Here is an 18,044-nt window from a genome sequence, read left to right as displayed (position 1 = left end):
TGCCTCTCTCATTAAGTTTGCATTTAAATAATCACATTTCCTCGAATGTCGAGCTTATTGTCAATATTAGGTGAAAATGTTACTGGACATTAATTGTAGAGATTTCCATGCTCAATCTTTTCCACTTGAAATTTTTCGTTTAAATTGTTTCTGAAGCCTGTCAATTGGAAATCTAAAATCAAACTTTGCATAGATGGGGCGGAGCTCCTAAAATTTTTACATATTATATGTGACTTGTGGCAGTTGATAGAGCTTATCAATGACTATTTTAGGTATAAATTTGATCAAAATCGTTGGAGCAGTTTTTGAGAAAAACTCTGTTTTTGACATCATTTTAGCCGCCATCTTGAATTCTATTTGATCGAAATTGTTCGGATCCTTATAATGTGAGGACCTTGTGTTCCAAATTTCAAGTCAATCCGTTGATTGGCAGATGAGATATTGTGTACACAGACACTCATATACACACACACATAGACCTATAGGCTACCCAGAAACCACTTTTTTGGACTCAGGAGACGTTGAAACGTGTATAGAAATTGGGGTACTTTGATTTTTTTTCGAAAGCAATACTTTCCTTACCTATGGTAATAGGGCAAGAATAAGTAATATTGATCATAAAAAATATGATTACTCACATCCAAACCTGAATGAAGGAATAGAAAGAAAGGAAGAGGTCAAGTACTATCAAGTATGATAATCTTCAACTTCACTTGACAATAAATGCTTTATTATTACAAGTAACTTTCATTTTTACAATAGAACATAAATTCAAATAAACACGATACCTTATTTGTACTAATGGAATAATATCTATTCCTAGAGTTGGTAACTTCTAATGAGAATAGAATGAAAATAAGACAGACAGAAAAATTCAAAATCATCATTCTGTAAAGATTGAAAGAAAATAAAATACAAGTATTAAATTATATAGTAGTAAGTTTTTCTAAATCAAATAATTTGAAATCATACTGTAAATTGGGCCTCCTAGCCCAGAAAATCGTTCAGTTGATTTTGAACAGTCTTGTACATCATAATATAGAAATATTACAGATTAAGTTTTTCATAATAATAATTGTTCACAAACACATTTTTTGTAATAGTTTTGAGTATTACCTACGATTTTCCTACTCAAGTTTCTTGATATGATGACAGAATCATCAGAATCTACCAGTAATATTGCAATAATAATTGATGGAAAATATTAATTGCTTTAAAATAATATATCGTAGTAGATTATTGCATAACATATAAAACTGGACACATCACGAGATAATTGAATATTAAATTTATTATTGTCAGAGTTATGAGATTATATGAATGTTTCTTATACCACTATTGCAATACATTTTATTTCCAAATATCATAAGGAGTAGATTGAATAGAATATATAATTTCAAGAGTTTTATGATAATAAATTACTGTGTAAGATTATTGAACATGGAATACAAAATTATAATTTTTACAAAAAATAGATTTCATTGAAATTTTGACTACTGTGCTACTAGCCGTTGAATAGAACTTTCGAAATTGTAGAATAAACTACGATCATCTGACAAAATGTGAGTGTTAATGGAGGTTTTGGTCGTTGGAATAATTTTTATTAAAAATGGGTAAACAAAATATTATTCCATTAAAAATTGAACACTTTAGTTTTGAAGATCTGATTATGTAACGAATATTCAATGAAATTTGAGACTTTCTAAAAACTTTTTTTCATTCATGACACAGATGATAATAATTCATTTCTGATATTTTTTGCTGTGTACCAACCTAAAGTGATAACGTGAAAGATGATTATAATAATCATAACTTGTGTAGATTACCGTGTAGTTCAGTAGAACTCCAGTTATCAGAACTGCGAATCGCCGATAATCCGAATGGCGAAAAAGTACGTGAAAATTCAGTGATGTTCAATAAGCATTAACACTTATATCAAAGTTCATACAGTAAAGTATTTAAGCGGTTATAATTATCAACGTAAATAATAATAGGTTAATGTTTTTTTCTAAATTTCCCGTTTTTTTTTTAATCCAATCTACCGAATATTTGATATTTGACCGAATGGGGTCCGGTCCCAATTAATTCGGTTAATTGGAGTTCTACTAAAATTATCATTCCTAGAATCACATAAATCATATTATCATCGTATGAGAAAAGAGATTCAATACTCAGGTGAATGCAGTTCGTTTGTTCCAATTCTACTCAGATATCAGACATTGCTCAACAATCCATACAGCCAACACAATTCACAGTCAAAAACAAAACTTGCACCAAAACTTACAACTAAGAGATTATAAATGTTCTGGAATAACATAGACAAGTTTTAATAGATAATACGAAACAGTAATAAAAGTGCCAAAAAATAATACGTGCAACAAAACGAACAAAATATATGTCATTGGTTAATGAATAACGAAATAATATAAAATACTCAAAGTATACTGAGAATATAACTTCTGGTTCTCAATTTAATAAGAAGTTGAAAAATCTTGGAATGACTCATTTGAAATATTTATGCAACCAAATATTTTTTATATGCAACCAAAGCTTTTTCTGCGCCATGAAATCACAACGCACTTCAATCAATAGTACTTTCTTAAACCTCTCCTCTCAAATAAAAAAATCTTCAACCTGTTGAATGACAATAAAACTTTACTCTGAGAACCGGCGCATTGAACAATTTTTCTAAATATTTCAGAACACCTAACTGATCGAATTCGCTCCAAGGAAACCTCTCTACTCAACTCGAATCCATATTTAAAATGCAATTACTCGCTACTGTATACCTGTTCAATTGCTGTTCTTTTTATAAAGAAGCTTGCTTAATATAGACATCTATTTACCAACCTCACTAGTGCACATACACAAGAAACATGAAAGTCACATAATTTATGTATCAAATCATGATCATTTCACTCGCTCCTCCAGCATCAACAACATATGAATGCCAAGATTATAGACTCTGGCCTCTTCTCGTTTCCCTAAGTATATCGCGCACACCGTTTGTGTTGCTCAGTTCTCAGAGTTCAACAGATTTAGTGCTGCTACTTATAAGAGAATGCTACTCTCCTGGCTCTTTGAGCAGCAGGGAGAGATGCATCCCAGTCTTTGCTACGGTCTGCTTATCGGTTTTAGCAGTATTTTTTGCTCAGTTATTTGAACTGGATAAGTACCTGAGAATATAATGTGGGAATTAAATTCATAAGAGATTCGATACTTAGAATAATAGCTTCAAATATTCATCTCAATCACTTTCATCATAAAAAGTTGATATAACGTTTTGATGACACTGAAGGTGTGTTCAATTGAATTATTAGGTTGGTACTGAGGTGTTGAATGTGTGTTCAATGAACTTTTATCAACTGAAGTTGATATTTGAATAAATAAAATGAAAAATAAATTGTTAGTTGATACTAACTATAAAAAAATAATTGCACAGCTGAACTGAATATTAATGGTATAATTGTAAAAATACAGATATTATTAGTTAATTGAAATGCTGGAAGAAAGATTGAGAAAATGAATTGGATTACAGGTAGGCTAATTAAATCTTCTGTATATGCTGTAGGCGGGCTGATTGGGTGAAGTGGGCGGAGGATGGTGGGTGGAGTGGAATGTGGAAGGGATGAAGTGGGGGGCAGTGGTGGGGGGCAGTCGATTGACGTTGGCGACAGGAGCGCCGCCATCTTTGTGTGGGCCGAAGGTGGGGGGTGGCGCGGGGAAGGGGGTGTTGGCAATTGAGGGGGGAGGAGGAACGAACAGATCGGGGAACAGCGAGTTGAGGTTGACCGAGTTGTTGGCCCGAAAGAGGCGGCTATTGGCAACGGCTGTCGGGGGCGGCACACTCATGTTGCAAAAGTGTGTGGTTGGGGGCGGCAGACTCATGTTGGGCGGCGGGAAAGCCATGTGAGGAGAAGTTGGCGGAGGGCGACTGGTGTCGACGAACATGGAAGGCTTTGGCAGAGCGGTGGGCGGCGGAGGCGGCATAGTGAATGGGATCATTGGCCCCGCAAAAGGAGGCGGCATTGAGGCGTTGGGGGCGGCAGCGCGATAGGGAGGCGGCTGCTGATGGAAGGTGGGGACAGTGACTGGAGCTGAGAGCACGGGCGAATGTAACAGTCGTCCCGGGTTGCGCTGAGGTCTGCGCCTGCGCTGTTGCGCTTCACTCTTCAGTTCACTCACTCGCGTCATGTACAGATTCATGGCGTTCATGCGCTCTTCGTAGGCCACGTGCTTCTTTCGCTGCGGCTCATCCGGATCCGGTTTAATTTCTTTGTTGATTGCCTGCAAACGAACATTCACATAGTTAGTAGCATGCATCAATTATATACATCTGTGCAATTCAGAATAACATTTAAAAAATCTGTCAGAACTAAATAACATAAATCGGTACAAAAATCTAACTAAGTTGAATCACATAAAATACACCAAAGTCGCTCACTAAAGTCTCAAGATCCTTACAAGAGTTCAATACTTTCATATGGTTAATAAAGAAAATTATGGCACTTGCGTAGTGAGCCGTTACAATTCATTAATGGAACAATGAATGAATAATGAATAATTTATTTGCCAAAAAGGAAAAAAGCTTTAAAAAAATAAATAAGTATATGCTATTGCACTTAACTAAAATACATACATAAAAATTGAGGAAATGTTAATTTATATAACGTTTAATTTATAATGTTTAATTTCAACCATTAGTCTGTTCGCTATCAATGAGTTGAGATTCGAAAAAATAATAATAATACAGTAATATATTCAGAAAAATAAACAATTATGTTCATACATTTTGCAACATTTAATATGAAGCTTTCATCTTTATTTTCAAAACACTAGACCATAGATGTGAAAGTAAAAAAATTACGGATTTCACTCAGTCATCGATTAGTGTAATAACGTTTCTATTTATTTTATGTGTTAACAAATTTCTAGGAATTTTATCTATGAGAATATTGCAGTTGTGATCAAATTGCCTTCTGCTTACTGAGAGTCTGGAAAATCGTATTATTAATTAATTGATTTGTAGTTAGTGGTCGAGTATTGTAGCTGAGTGCACGGGGTTGTGGTGAGTGTTTGGCTTTATTAATAGATAGGATCAAGTTTTTAATATATTGTTGTCTGATCGTTAAGACGTTCATTTCTTGAAAAATGGCTCTACTGGTATAAATCCGAGGTTTACCCAAAGCTGCTCGGATCAAAAATTTCTGTAGAGTGAAAACTTTCTTCAAATGAGTATCATATGCACCACCCCATACCTCCAAACAGTAGGTGGAAAGGACATGTGCATATGCTAGATATTTTTAATAATGGCACGGTTTGCTAACTGGCTAATTCTATAAAGTGTGAATCAGATACTTCAATTTATTACAGAGATATATAGTGTATGTGTAGTCCATTTTAAATGATCGTCCAACATAACACCAAGGTATTTTATTGATTTTACTTATTCTATTTCTGGACATATGCAGTTGAAATTTTCATGACTTTCAGTACTGTGCAATTTCAGTTTTAGATTTGAGTTTGGTTGTCCATTTTCATTGGGAGAGAAGGCGATAAACTTGTTTTTTTTTTGTAATTCAAAGTAAAAATATGGTTGAAACTAGTTAGAATAGGTTGATAACGTCCACCAATCATGAGACAGAATAGATCTGGGCTATTGTCTGTTTTAATTTCCTTAATACTGTATATTTTGTTCTCATCCAATAACTATTTAATATATTATTTGAGATAAATATTCGGAATAAGCGCACTTTTGGGGGATACGTTTCGCCATACGATCTAATAGAATTAACAATATTCAATTTTTCTTGTTCAATCAAGTGAATTTGTTAGATTCAAATATTGAAACATCTAGCCTATTATGCTGAGACTGACAACCGAGTGTGGAGATACGCGAATCAGTTTATCTGCCTGTCAACCACAGAATTATATGAAATGCAGTATCTATTTAAATTAATATATTTGTGAAAGTCTACCTTGATTGCTTTTTTGGCGGCTCTTTCAGCTTCATCATCAGAAAAGTCCAGCTGCTCCAGAGGAGGTTCATTATTGCCAGTCCAAGACGCATCGCTTCCTTTCGAACTGAAACATTTCAACATTTCAATTTTCCGATCAACATGTTACAGCTGAGTTACAATGAAATGTCATTGATTACTCATTATGTAAATCAATCATCATTGAAACTCGATGATTAATTGGAATTATATATACATAATACAAAACAGAGTTTGGCAATCGTCTAAAAGCAGGTTTAATTTCCTTTTTTCAACGTTTTAATTAGGAACGTTAATCGGAAACAACCTTCAAGCTCCGTTATCACTCGGATTTTAACTGAAATACCCAAAGCACTAAATTAAGCATACATAACCAGAAAGAAAATATACAGAAGTGGATTTCTTATGGGATGAGTCACGCCGTGCTGCTTTTGACTATTATTCCGAACCAGTCATCCATATTTACTTCTCATACTTGGAGCTATTGGACTTAAATAAGGCGGGTTTCCATTATTTGAACAAGCTGGATAGTACGTACACGTAAATAAACAGTTAGTTGAAGAAAGAATAATTTCTCTAAAAAAATATTTTGATTGATTTCATACAATTTTAAGGAGGTATGAATATGATAAATGTTGACTAAATATTATGCAATAACTGGGAAAAGTACAACTTACTTCAACAAATGCTGCATGAAGACGTAGTTGGTGTATTGAGATTTTGGTCCAAAATAGACAGGCATGCCTGGGGTTATGTTTTTCTTCTTGATTTCCTCGTTGGAATTGAATCTGACGCAATAGGATGGCTCGCAGACCGGACCAAACACATCAAATATGAGGCCAAGAGGTCGGTCCCACGACAGGAACAGAGCTGATTCCAAATCTAGCGGAGGCATATTCTTAATGCCCTGAACAATAACTGAAACAATAAATTACCAATATATTATTATGTCCCTATATAATGCATATAATGCACAACAGGAACTCATATTACTGTTCAATTTTTCTCAATAAAATACTCAATACATATCATTTATAAATACAATATTCTAATTTCAACAAAATACTGAATATTGAAGTAAGTCAAGTTAAGGGCAGTTGCAACATAAAAAGGATAAATAAATTGATAGTTGTTTCTAAAATACAATCACATCTTGGTGCAGACGAAACAGTATATTATTACCGACAAGAGACCGGGAAGTATTAGCTTTTGAATACAAACACGATAGTTCCCAGTCAAGGCTCGAATGCCTCCTTGGTATTTTCTCCACCTCTCTCTCTCTATTAAAAAATATCTTTTCTCTACTGAAAAATGAATTTCAAAAATTTTCTCAATCATCGATCGAATTGTTGTCAGGCAAACGAAAATGTCCGATAAACAATAATTTAACACCAAATTTGTTCAATTTGTGTTGAAGAACAAAATGTAATTGTATTCACTACAAATAATAATGTAGTCAGGCAGGCGAGGAAAGTGTTTTGTGGGAATTATTTTTCTAACTATATTGATTATACAGTTGAACTAATTGTCATGTTGAGATATTTCAATTGATCATGAGAAGGTGGATTTCTTTTTCTCCAAAAGCAGTAGTATTTCCATCAAAAAGGTAATAGTAAAATTTCCTTTGATTTTCATCAAGTTATGGAGAACACATGTAGTTTTCTAGTTTTTTATTGAGTCAACCGACTCTTCTTACAAAATGTTATGATAACAATGCTAGAGTGGCCGTGCACTGATTTAACATGTTGCTTGTTGCTCAGGTGTACGAGCTCACTCACGGTTCACTTGCAGCCTCATGCTACATGTATTACTACCTACAATACAAGAGGTAATATTTAAGAAGTCTCAGGTCCCGGTTTTACACTCTACAAATACAGTTTTTTTTGCTGAGGATGGTGTTCATATGAGCTCTAGGCTTGTGCATGGATAATGAGCCGGATGATGGCGAGAGATGAGTATACCTACAGCTTTTGGTGGGTTCCGAGCCACCGGGAAGCGATTTTCAAACTTATAAATGGTATTTAGAGGAGTTCGGCTCTCAAAGTGGTCACCCTTAAAATGGGAGTGGAAAGCGCATAGAGCTTGACTTATTTTATCGATAGCTCATCAGCGCAACTACGAACCAATCGCTTCCATAGCGCTGACATTACAAATCTCTTCAGCCGTCAGTATTTTTTCAACAAATAAAAGCAAATCCATGTTCATAATAGTTATTTTCATGGAGTTTCTTCAAGCCTTTGAAAGTATTTTTAAATGAATAAATTTCATCAAATGATAAACTCATGAATATCCCTTGTAATTCCTCTAATAAATCAAGCAATTTTAACGATAATCTAATTATAAAAACGAGTTATAGACTGAAATCAAACAGAAAAATACGTTTCCTTGAAATAAGTTTAGTATCAACCAACAAGAGATCAAGGATTGAAATAGAAAAGTTTTAATGAAAGTGAGTGGTTATGCTTACCTAGTTTATCCACAATGTGCAGTACTTCTCCGACTTTGGTACAATCTTCTTGAGGCATGGTTATTTGCAAATCTTCAATGGGGGGCAAATCTTCCAAAGCGAGTTCTCCATCAGTCATCGGAGGCTTCTTTGGACGAGCGTTGGGCGTATTCTTTTCACCAGAGGCTGCTTGCTCATCATCGCTGCAAAATCGTAATACAGTCATATTAGAAAAATACTAGGAAAGAAATGTCTCAGCATTTGAATAATGCATATCTAATGTTATGAATCATCTACTGTATTTCTTAAAAGGCCTAAGTTATCAACTGGTGAGTAATAAATGCTATCATAGACGAATATACTTGGGGTAATGATTAGATACTAAAATGATATGAAAAATCTTGAATTGTCGCAGCTAAGTTGATGTTTCAGTTTTTTTCGGGAAAGTCATCAAACAGAGCAAAACACAAGATATTTCGACTAACAGTATCTGATGTGAAGAGTTTGGAATAGACAGATGTGGAGTAACATTACATCGAACAAGGCAAGACATAAAATACAATCGATCAGTATTTTCATGCCTGAAGCTGTCTGCCAAAGTTTCGTCTCTAGTCAAAAGCTGTCATTCAATCTAATCTGAGTATGCGCTGCGTAACACATTTCAGGTCGGTTTTACTTAAACTGTCCGGTTTTAAAGTGTTCGGTAAGAAAGAAAATCGACTTCTTATAAATTTATAATTTGAAAATAAATTTATTTTTAAAACCTGGAGATGATGTGGATCACTGAAGCTAGTTGTTATAATTTGTATTTTTAATCTATTATTTTAATAATTTCAAAAAAGGTGCTATAAAATTCTATTTTGTAATAAAAATAAGTAGCCCTGAATTTATACATTTTTAAGAAAGAGTAATACCATTGGAGCTTATGGGAATCATAAAAAGTTGACTTTTTTACTACTGTTCACTGTCGTGTTGTAATCCAGCTTATGATGATTTTATTTTTGAACTACGACATTCCTAGAGAAATAAACTTTCAATAATATTGTAATAAATTGTGTTGTTCGCTTACACTTTTACAACAGTACTCACGATTTTGTTGCTTGTCGGACGCGATTCATGGCGTAGCTTTCATGGCGATTCATCGCGTATAAGGAGTAGCTAGATACTGAGGTTTTGTACGTTTGGTATTTTAGGTTATGTGGAATAAAGTGGGAGGTGTGGGTGTGGTGGGGGAATGGAAGGGGATTGAAAAAAGCTTGGTTCAAACAATAATTCTAAAAATTAAAATTCTTCTAAGAATAAATTATCAAACAAATTAGAAATCATGAGCTAGTTAACTAAGTAAGTAGCCTACTTTTAGTAGTAAGTTTGTTTTTCGGTTCGTGTTTAAAAATTTCTCTAATAAGTGAATATTCTCTATTTTAAAAATAACTGAGTGTTATGAATTATTATTATTCTGGTATTTGGAACATCTAAATTCAAAAGAATGGTTTGTATAAATATTTTTGGGCTGAAAATTTTGTGGATATCTAGAAGACATAACCTCATTTTGGACTTTTAATGTTACCTACATTTGGGAGAGAAATAGTAAAAAGTATTCTTAGTTTTTTTCTCCCGATCTGTGTTTCATTGTAAAAAAGAATAAAGAAAGTATAAGGTATACTAAACTATAATGAAAAATTAAATTGAAGAAATATATGTTTACTCACCTTCCACTATCATCAGTGAAAACCAGTGATGATGAACTGGACACACTGGAACCGAAGTCTGAATCGAGATCCACAACAGGCTTCCTAGGAGCAAAAGTGTTTCCCGCAGCTGCAATAGTAGTTGGCTCATCCTCGTCGCCACTCTCATCACTGGATATCAGAGCGCCGTAGCCCCACAATGCATTCAGAGCATTTGAGTTGCATAACACAAACGAATTTGGTTGGCCTCCGGCTGCCTCCGTGTTCGAGCTTGAGCCTGCTCCTTCACCATCAATAACTTTTAAGGCACTATTTTCTTCAATAGTTGCTTCACAAACAGTCGCGCCATCATTGGCTCCGCTGGACGTTGCCATCTTCTCATCGGGCCGCGATTCTGTCAAGCTGCAAGTCTGATCACTAGTGATTGAGCTGCTTTCAATTTCGACCTCCATAGCAACCACGGCATTGTTAGGTTCATAGAAGTTCTCATCGCCAGTACCCAACTGTTCTTCTTGAGAGCTTGATAGGCCATTCAGAAGATCTGATTGATGTTCAACATTGTTTGCAATCGTTTCTGAACTTGTTTGGATTAAAGTCGAATCATGACCAGTTTCAGAGCAAACACTATTCACTTTTCCCGGATCATTTTTACCCAGAGCTTGAGATTCAGTTTCGAGTTGCAACCCTGTTTGTTGGGTGTCTCCAGAACAATGTTCTTTGAGAGTTTCCATGTTTAACCTGAAAAAGACAAGAATCAAAGTATATTAACAATACTGTATTCTTAATGATAGGCCTATATTTTAAGACCACTTAGTGCTAGAACATAACTTAATTTTAAGAGGAAAATACTAAAATAAAAGAAGCTCTCGTTTAGACGAGTAATCACAAATTGTAGAGATTGGGTCAACATAAATTTAACATTAAATAAATCAACTTCAAGTGCCAGAATTACAGTTTATGGTTCTCTCTATAATTATCGCCTTTTGATCAAGTATCAAGATTGCTGCAGACGCTGTTAACAAGTCTCTATGTGGTCACTGTAAGGCTGGTCACACACGGATTAGTCAAGAAAAGACTAGTCACGTTTAGTCACAATACTTCACATAGTTGCTTATGAATTCATGTCTAATTGCAATGACTAATCAGTGTGTGTTGCGTCATAAGCAGCAATGTGAAGAATTGTGACTAAACGTGACGAGTCTTGTCTTGACTAATCGGTGTGTGACAAGCCTAATAAATATATTAATTCTAATGATGAGGCAATCATGTGTGATTTTTTCTGTGACATGTGGTTTCACTCGAAATGTGCTAATATTTCTTCAAGTGATCTTTCGAAGATTGATGAACTGGGAGATCGTACTAGATGGGGTTTTGTCCACCATGCAATTTGAGATTAAAAAAACTTCGTGAGAGATTAATATGAGTAGTCTAATAGACTTTGATTGTAAATTGAGCCAAGTCTACGAAAAATTGAGTTTAATAGAACAGGAAAATGTTAGAGTGAATGAAAAGTTGGATTCTATTTTGGCTTTATTAATTAAAATAAATGGTAAGTCAACCCAATTTGACTTTAATAATGACTCCAGTAACGGACTTGTTGATCATGACAAGGACTGTTCGAGTTCAAAATCAAACGTGAGCCTGACTGTCGATTCTAATGCTGGTGGTGACATCGCCCGATCGTCGGGGCGAAAAAGATCGATAGTTAATATTGATTTGGTTGACAAGACTTCTTAGAGTTCGACTAAAGCTATTGAGCTATTGAGGTCCAACTCGCAAAATCAAAAACAATTATTGTCGAGTGATGCTAGGGATAATAATAAAATCTATTCCTCATCTTTTCCACCCTTGAACACTTTTAACGATTCAGTAGGAAATGATGCTAGTGAATCTAATGGATGAAACGGGGCTGCAGCGGTTAAGAAAAAAGGACGAAAACCTAGTAAAGCAACTCCCAAAGTTAACGAACAATCTTCGTCTATCACTCTCAAGATGCCTGGTAATGCTAATATTAGTAAGAATAAAAATTTTATTATTGGAAGTATGATTGATGTGGTAAATCTATCAATTATGGATTGCAAAATTTCCTTTTTCTATCAAGATTTGCACCTGATACAACTTCCGAAAATTTATCAGAATTTTTGAAAAGTCAAAATATTGATTTCACAGTTGAGAAATTTGTTTCGAATCATCCTTACTCTTACATATCGTTTAAGATTGGCGTTCCAGATAGTAAATTTGATACTGTGTGCAAGGCAGACTTTTTGCCAAAAAATACCTACGTTGCTCAGTACTTCAAAAAAAAGCTTAATGGTAACAACAATAATTTACACTTGAAGGCCAAACTAAAAGTAAGAAATATTTAGCTTCTAACATCAATATTTCTCTTGAGACTCTTTCTGGTTTGGTGATTGTTCACTGGAACACTCAGGGACTGATCAGTAGTTTGGATGAACTGCATTGTCTAAACTTGAAATTATTGATGTTGACATAATTTGCTTGAGTGAGCACTGGCTGAGTGTGCCTGAACTTGCTGAGACTACAGTCATGGGCTACACCTGTGTCAGTTCTTATTGTAGAGCTTCTGGTGATCGAGGTGGTTCTGCTATTTTTTTGAAAAATGGTCTGATTGGTCAAGAAGTTGACTATTTAATTGATCTATCAGTAAAGCGTGTATGCGAGATCTCAGCAGTTCTAATTGATAAATTCAACGTTATTTGTATTGAAGTGTACAGAGTTCCTGAGACTAGAAATGTTGTGTCTTCCATTGAAATTATTTTCCACGTTCTTGATAGGCTTAATAATAGAAACAAATCCAATACATCTGTGATACTTTGTGGTGATTTTAATATTGACATGTTGATAAATTCTAGTTTAATGGTAAGATGGTTTTTCAAAAAAAATTAATTAGTGTTACTCTTAAGTTAGTGATAAATGAAGTTACCAGACCAGCCTCCTCCTTGCATGGAGAAGGGTCATGTGGCAACTTCTATCCACAGGCAGAGAATACTTGCTGCTACTGATGAATCAATGTCGGTTTCTGACCATTTTGCCATTGTTTCAAGTGTTCTTTGGATTTGTGTTCTCAAATTTCCAATGCTTCTGATGACCCTGGTTTCAGAATTATCAGACCACTCTACAATTCATGTGTTTTCAATTTTGTTAATTTGTTGTCAGCAGTTAATTGGTTAGACATTTATTCTGTTAATTCTTCAAGAGGACAAATTTTCTCATTTTCACGATGAATTCTTGAATATTGTGGACATGGTTTTTCCTGTTAAGTGTGTAGCAAATAGAACCAATTCTTCTACTTATATAAACTGGTACAATAGTAAAATTTCATAGTTAATGAATATATGTAAAGCAAATATTGCAAAGTGTTCCAGTTGCTGGTCATTCTGTATCCTACAATCTTGATAAATTGAGAAACTCTGTACGTAATGCTATAACTACTTCTTTTACTTTTAGCCATACAAGTGTTGAAAAAGTTCATAAAACCATTGTCTTTAAAGAATAGTACCTGCCTTGATGTTTATAATTTTAACTCTTTTATTGTAAAACTTGCCTCTCCTTATATTTTTAAAGTGCTTCGTTATCTGTTTAATCATTATATTAATATTGGAATATTTCCTAAATGCCTTACTGTCTCTGAATTTATAAAGAGCTACATTTTTTCTGTTGATGATGGTCATAGGTGGTTTTTATTGATAAGTCTAAGGCATTTGATACAATATCTCATGAAATATTAATCAAGAAACTTACTTTTTATGGTTTTGACAATGCTGCTATTTTAGTCTGTCATCTTACTTGAGTGAAAGGTATCAGTTTATCTTTTACAAAAATCGCTATTCTGATTTCTTGAAAGCAAAATGTCCCCCAAGGATCTACTTTGGGCCCCCTTCTGTTCATTATTTACGTCAACGATCTCCCTGCTGCCGTAAGTACCAATTTTGTAAAGCCTTTTATGTTTGCGGATGATCTGGTAGTACAAATTAAAGTAGGCCTATTAATGTGTTTAGTGATTTTCATAGTTTTGTAAATGTATTAATTGATAACTGGACAGCAGCAAACTCACTTTGTCTCAACAAAGAATAAATTCAGATGTTGGAGTTTTGTTTCAATTCCAATACAAAATATTTCAACATTTTTAGGCATAGTTATTCAAAATAATCTTAAGTGGGAGTTACACATAAATTTGTTGCATGGCGGGCTGTCAAGAGGTATATTTCTACATAATCGTTTGAAATTTATTGTAAACTCTTATGTGTTGTGTTAAAAACTGTTTATTTTGCTCATGTGCATAGTCATTTTTAGCTTATGGTATTAATGCCTGGGGAAAATGATACAAAACTGTTTGTTTTGTAAAAACGAGCCGTTAAAATTATTGCAGGTTTTTCTAGTCTGTCTTATTGCAAAACAATTTTCAAGCGTTATAACATTTAGGCAATTTATGCTATATATATGCACTGGAATGTTCATTGAACTGTTTTATTGAGTTTGGTACAAGACTTTATAATTACTTTCCAAATAGTCTTAAGATTGACGATGCATTTTCTGAATGTTTTAAAAGGAATATAATAACTTATCTTGTTGAAAAATGTCCTTATAACAGGAATACATTATTGTTGGATATGTGATTTAAATTGAATTCTATAAATATACGATATTTTATTATGTTGTTCTCATATTTTATGTATTGTTCTCATAGTTTATATGGAATTTTATTATACTTTTGACTTTTCTATACATTGTATCAATGCATCAAAAATAAATTAAAATTGAATTTGTATTTGATATCCCCAGTCTATGGAGCCTACTTTAGAGTTGAGGGGTTTCTGATCTGGTTGACGTCCTGATATCTAACTCCTAAGTGACGACTATATTAACGGATGAAGTCTTTTATTGTTGTCTATAATTATGTCGACTATGGAAGTTGATACAGCGCGGCAACATCAGTCGTCCCTTAGGAAATGGAAAATATATTCAAAATTGGACCTATTACATTGAGTTTTGTGGTTTGAAACCTGGGTTGGATCCCATACACGGCAATTCTGATAATTATCATGTACCGTAGTGGTTTAAACATTACGACGCCATCGATCCTATACGTCCAAAAAGTGTGAATCGTTAAGGGATGAAGGTATTAATTAACCTATGACATTCTTTATTAATGCAGATGACTTTTAGAATGGAATGGCAATCGAGTCAGACGATCATACCTACTGGCAGGATCTGAACCTACGATCAGGTAGCGCTAGCAAACTGTGTGCAACGCCTTAGTCGTTTCTATGTTACGCCTGGCCGGTTCTATTTTCAATCTTTCTAGTAAATGCATGAACTAGAGATGTCCCTGAGTTTGATGTCCCTGAGTTTCAATTGTCCCTGTGTTTGGCAAAATATTTGAAGCTGTCTTGTACACCCAACTTAGTGCCTATTTTGAGGAAAACTCACTCTTCTCGCCTCATCAGTTTGGATTCCGAAGGGGACGTTTTACCACAGATGCTGTTCGTAGCTTGGTTGAATCCTTGCTGACAGCAATGGAGGATAAACACTCAGTGGCAGTAGCCCTGTGTGACCTAACTGTGTTTCTCATTGTATATTGTTAGAGAAACTCGACAGATATGGCGTTCAGGGTGTGGCCCTTGGGTTGCTAAAGGATTATCTGGCTAATCGTAGACAGGTGGTGTCAATTGGCGGTGCTGTGTCGGATGCTCGTGATGTGTGCTGTGGCGTGCCTCAGGGATCGATCCTGGGACCTCTCCTCTTCCTCATCTACATTAATGACCTCGAGCTGGATGGAAGTGCTCTGCTATTTGCTGATGACACAACCCTAGATGCCAGGGATGAGGATGTCGACGTGGCGATACACAGGTCTGCCCAACTATTAGAGATTCCAGTGATTGGTTCCGGGTGAACAGACTTGCATTGAACGAGAGGAAGACGCAAAACCAACTCTGCACTCTGAGGCGGAACCCTCCAAACCTTCCATCTCGGAATGCGGTGTGAGGCTGCTCGGATTCATGATGGATGCCACTTTGCCATGGGAGCAGCATGTTGACATGATCTGCAATAGACTGTCAAGAGTCTCTTATTTGATGCGTAAGATGAGGGGTCATGTTTCTTTGGAGTACCTGGTTACGGCATACCATGGCCTCTTCCACAGCCATATCAATTATGGCATAGTGCTTTGGGGTCATGCAGCAGGCTATAGAAGGATCTTGCTTCTGCAAAAGAAGGTTCTCCGGATCATCACCTCATCTCATCGGCTGGAGCACTGTGCGCCAATCTTTAGGAGGCTGAGGATTATGACGGCCTTTAGCCAGTATCTCTTCAGTTCCCTGTTAATGTTGAGAAGAGGACATCATACCTTTCAGCAGAGAGGACATGTGCATAGTCACAACACAAGGAGGAGGAATGACATCAATTTGCCTTAGGCCAGACTGACTCGATCTCATAATAGCTTCCCTGCCCGTGCACTTAAGATTCACAACATGATGCCGGTGTATTTCCGTGAACAGGAGGAAAAAATCTTCAAGAAGGCACTTTGTGAGAAGCTTGTGAGTCTGGCTCTACTTCCTGGTTGAAGAGTCAATCAAATGTTTTCTGAGATCTATTACTGGCCTCCCATCTTGATCTCAGTCTAGTTATCAAGTTTTATTTCTCATGACGCAATCTATCAAACAAATGCTGGTCATGGATGGAGACTACTAAATATGAAACACATGATTTTTATCGTGACAATATAATATAGTTTAGAGCGCAAGCTCATTTGTAAGAATTACTAATAAAGCTTATTGTCGGCTTTGTTCAACATACTAAGTATAAGAAGAAATTTTTTACCGAAGAAACTATTATACCTAGTTTATAACCTACAATAGGTAGTCTTAATATTAGTTCTGACACATAAATACTAAAAAAATATAATTATTCAACATTTTTAGAATATTTATTCTAATTTCATACTCAACACAAGAAGATTATCAAGCTGATAATCTGAGAATGAATAATTATTAATTTGTAATTTTATTGTATTGAGTATTAAGTCATGCCATCCCATAGCCTATAATTTAAAGAAGGGAAAACTCAAGAAAAACAATCTTCATTTGAATTGTCAACCAAAAAGATAGTAAAATTATTGATTAATTTTGTAAAAAATGAAGGCATTCATTATAGAATTTGCAGATGTAATAAAAAAAGTAAACAATTTCAGATTTAACATTTCATTAGTTAAGTCAGCATCACCTTTGCATGCAACATTTATAGGACATCATTTTATTATTTCAATAATTTGACAACACATTTTCTAATAGGATATTTAATCTAACAAGAATATTAAAGAATTTGAATAAATAACAAAATATTAAGAAACTCACGTGTATAACACAGAATTTATAAGTTATCCAATCTTCAACATGAATTTAGCATGATGTTTTTACCTTGATATCTTGTGTGTGTTTGTGTGTGTGGGAAATTTGCCGACGATGATGATAATCACGTGATGGAATATTACAGCCAACTTGATATATGACCACACGTATTAATGCTGATTCTATTTTTGAATTTGGAAAGGTTTTGATAATATTTTGAGAATAAAAAATATTGACAAAAATATACAGAATATGAGTATAAACGCTATAATAGGATGGGTTACGACTCAGTGTATTTTGTCTAAGCACAACAAACATGGAAATTGCTCGTATTGAGAATGGACGAAATCAATTACTAAAAAATGTATTTCACCTGTAAATTATCATTTATCAACATGATAGTTTTATTAGTTGTAAGAATAATGAAGTTCACTTAAAAACACTGACCTTTTTCTGGGATCACACGCCTAAGAATTGTGAGATAATGTATGTAGCTTATCGGAAACATTTTAAGACAGTCAAATTTTACAACGCACACTCCAACTGA

The 18,044-nt window shown here is 34.7% G+C and overlaps 1 protein-coding gene across 1 annotated transcript; it reads right to left on the bottom strand.

Annotated features, from left to right (window-relative positions):
* Positions 1–708: 708 nt before the first annotated feature.
* On the bottom strand, positions 709–17,619 carry LOC111048064 (H/ACA ribonucleoprotein complex non-core subunit NAF1-like). Its single transcript, XM_039444806.1, has 6 exons — positions 17,504–17,619; positions 10,152–10,868; positions 8,464–8,645; positions 6,674–6,914; positions 5,979–6,084; positions 709–4,287 (listed from the first exon to the last, which is right to left on the bottom strand). Exons 2-6 carry the CDS (start codon positions 10,859–10,861, stop codon positions 3,544–3,546), a joined length of 1,983 nt encoding a protein of 660 aa, XP_039300740.1. The 5' UTR covers positions 10,862–10,868; positions 17,504–17,619; the 3' UTR covers positions 709–3,543.
* Between the last annotated feature and the right edge of the window lie 425 nt (positions 17,620–18,044).

The sequence above is a fragment of the Nilaparvata lugens genome, chromosome 1, assembly GCF_014356525.2.
Source record: "Nilaparvata lugens isolate BPH chromosome 1, ASM1435652v1, whole genome shotgun sequence".
In the NCBI taxonomy this organism is placed as follows: Eukaryota; Metazoa; Arthropoda; class Insecta; order Hemiptera; family Delphacidae; genus Nilaparvata; species Nilaparvata lugens.
Note: the sequence above shows the minus strand (reverse complement) of the source record. Positions and strands in the feature narration are given on the sequence as shown.

Coding starts and splice junctions, on each gene's coding strand:
- LOC111048064 (XM_039444806.1), bottom strand. CDS start 10,861: ATGGAAACTCTCAAAGAACATTGTTCTGGAGACACCCAACAAACAGGG. Junction 8,646..10,151: donor TTCACTGATGATAGTGGAAG/GTGAGTAAACAT, acceptor ACGATTTTGCAG/CGATGATGAGCAAGCAGCCT. Junction 6,915..8,463: donor GCACATTGTGGATAAACTAG/GTAAGCATAACC, acceptor TTATTGTTTCAG/TTATTGTTCAGGGCATTAAG.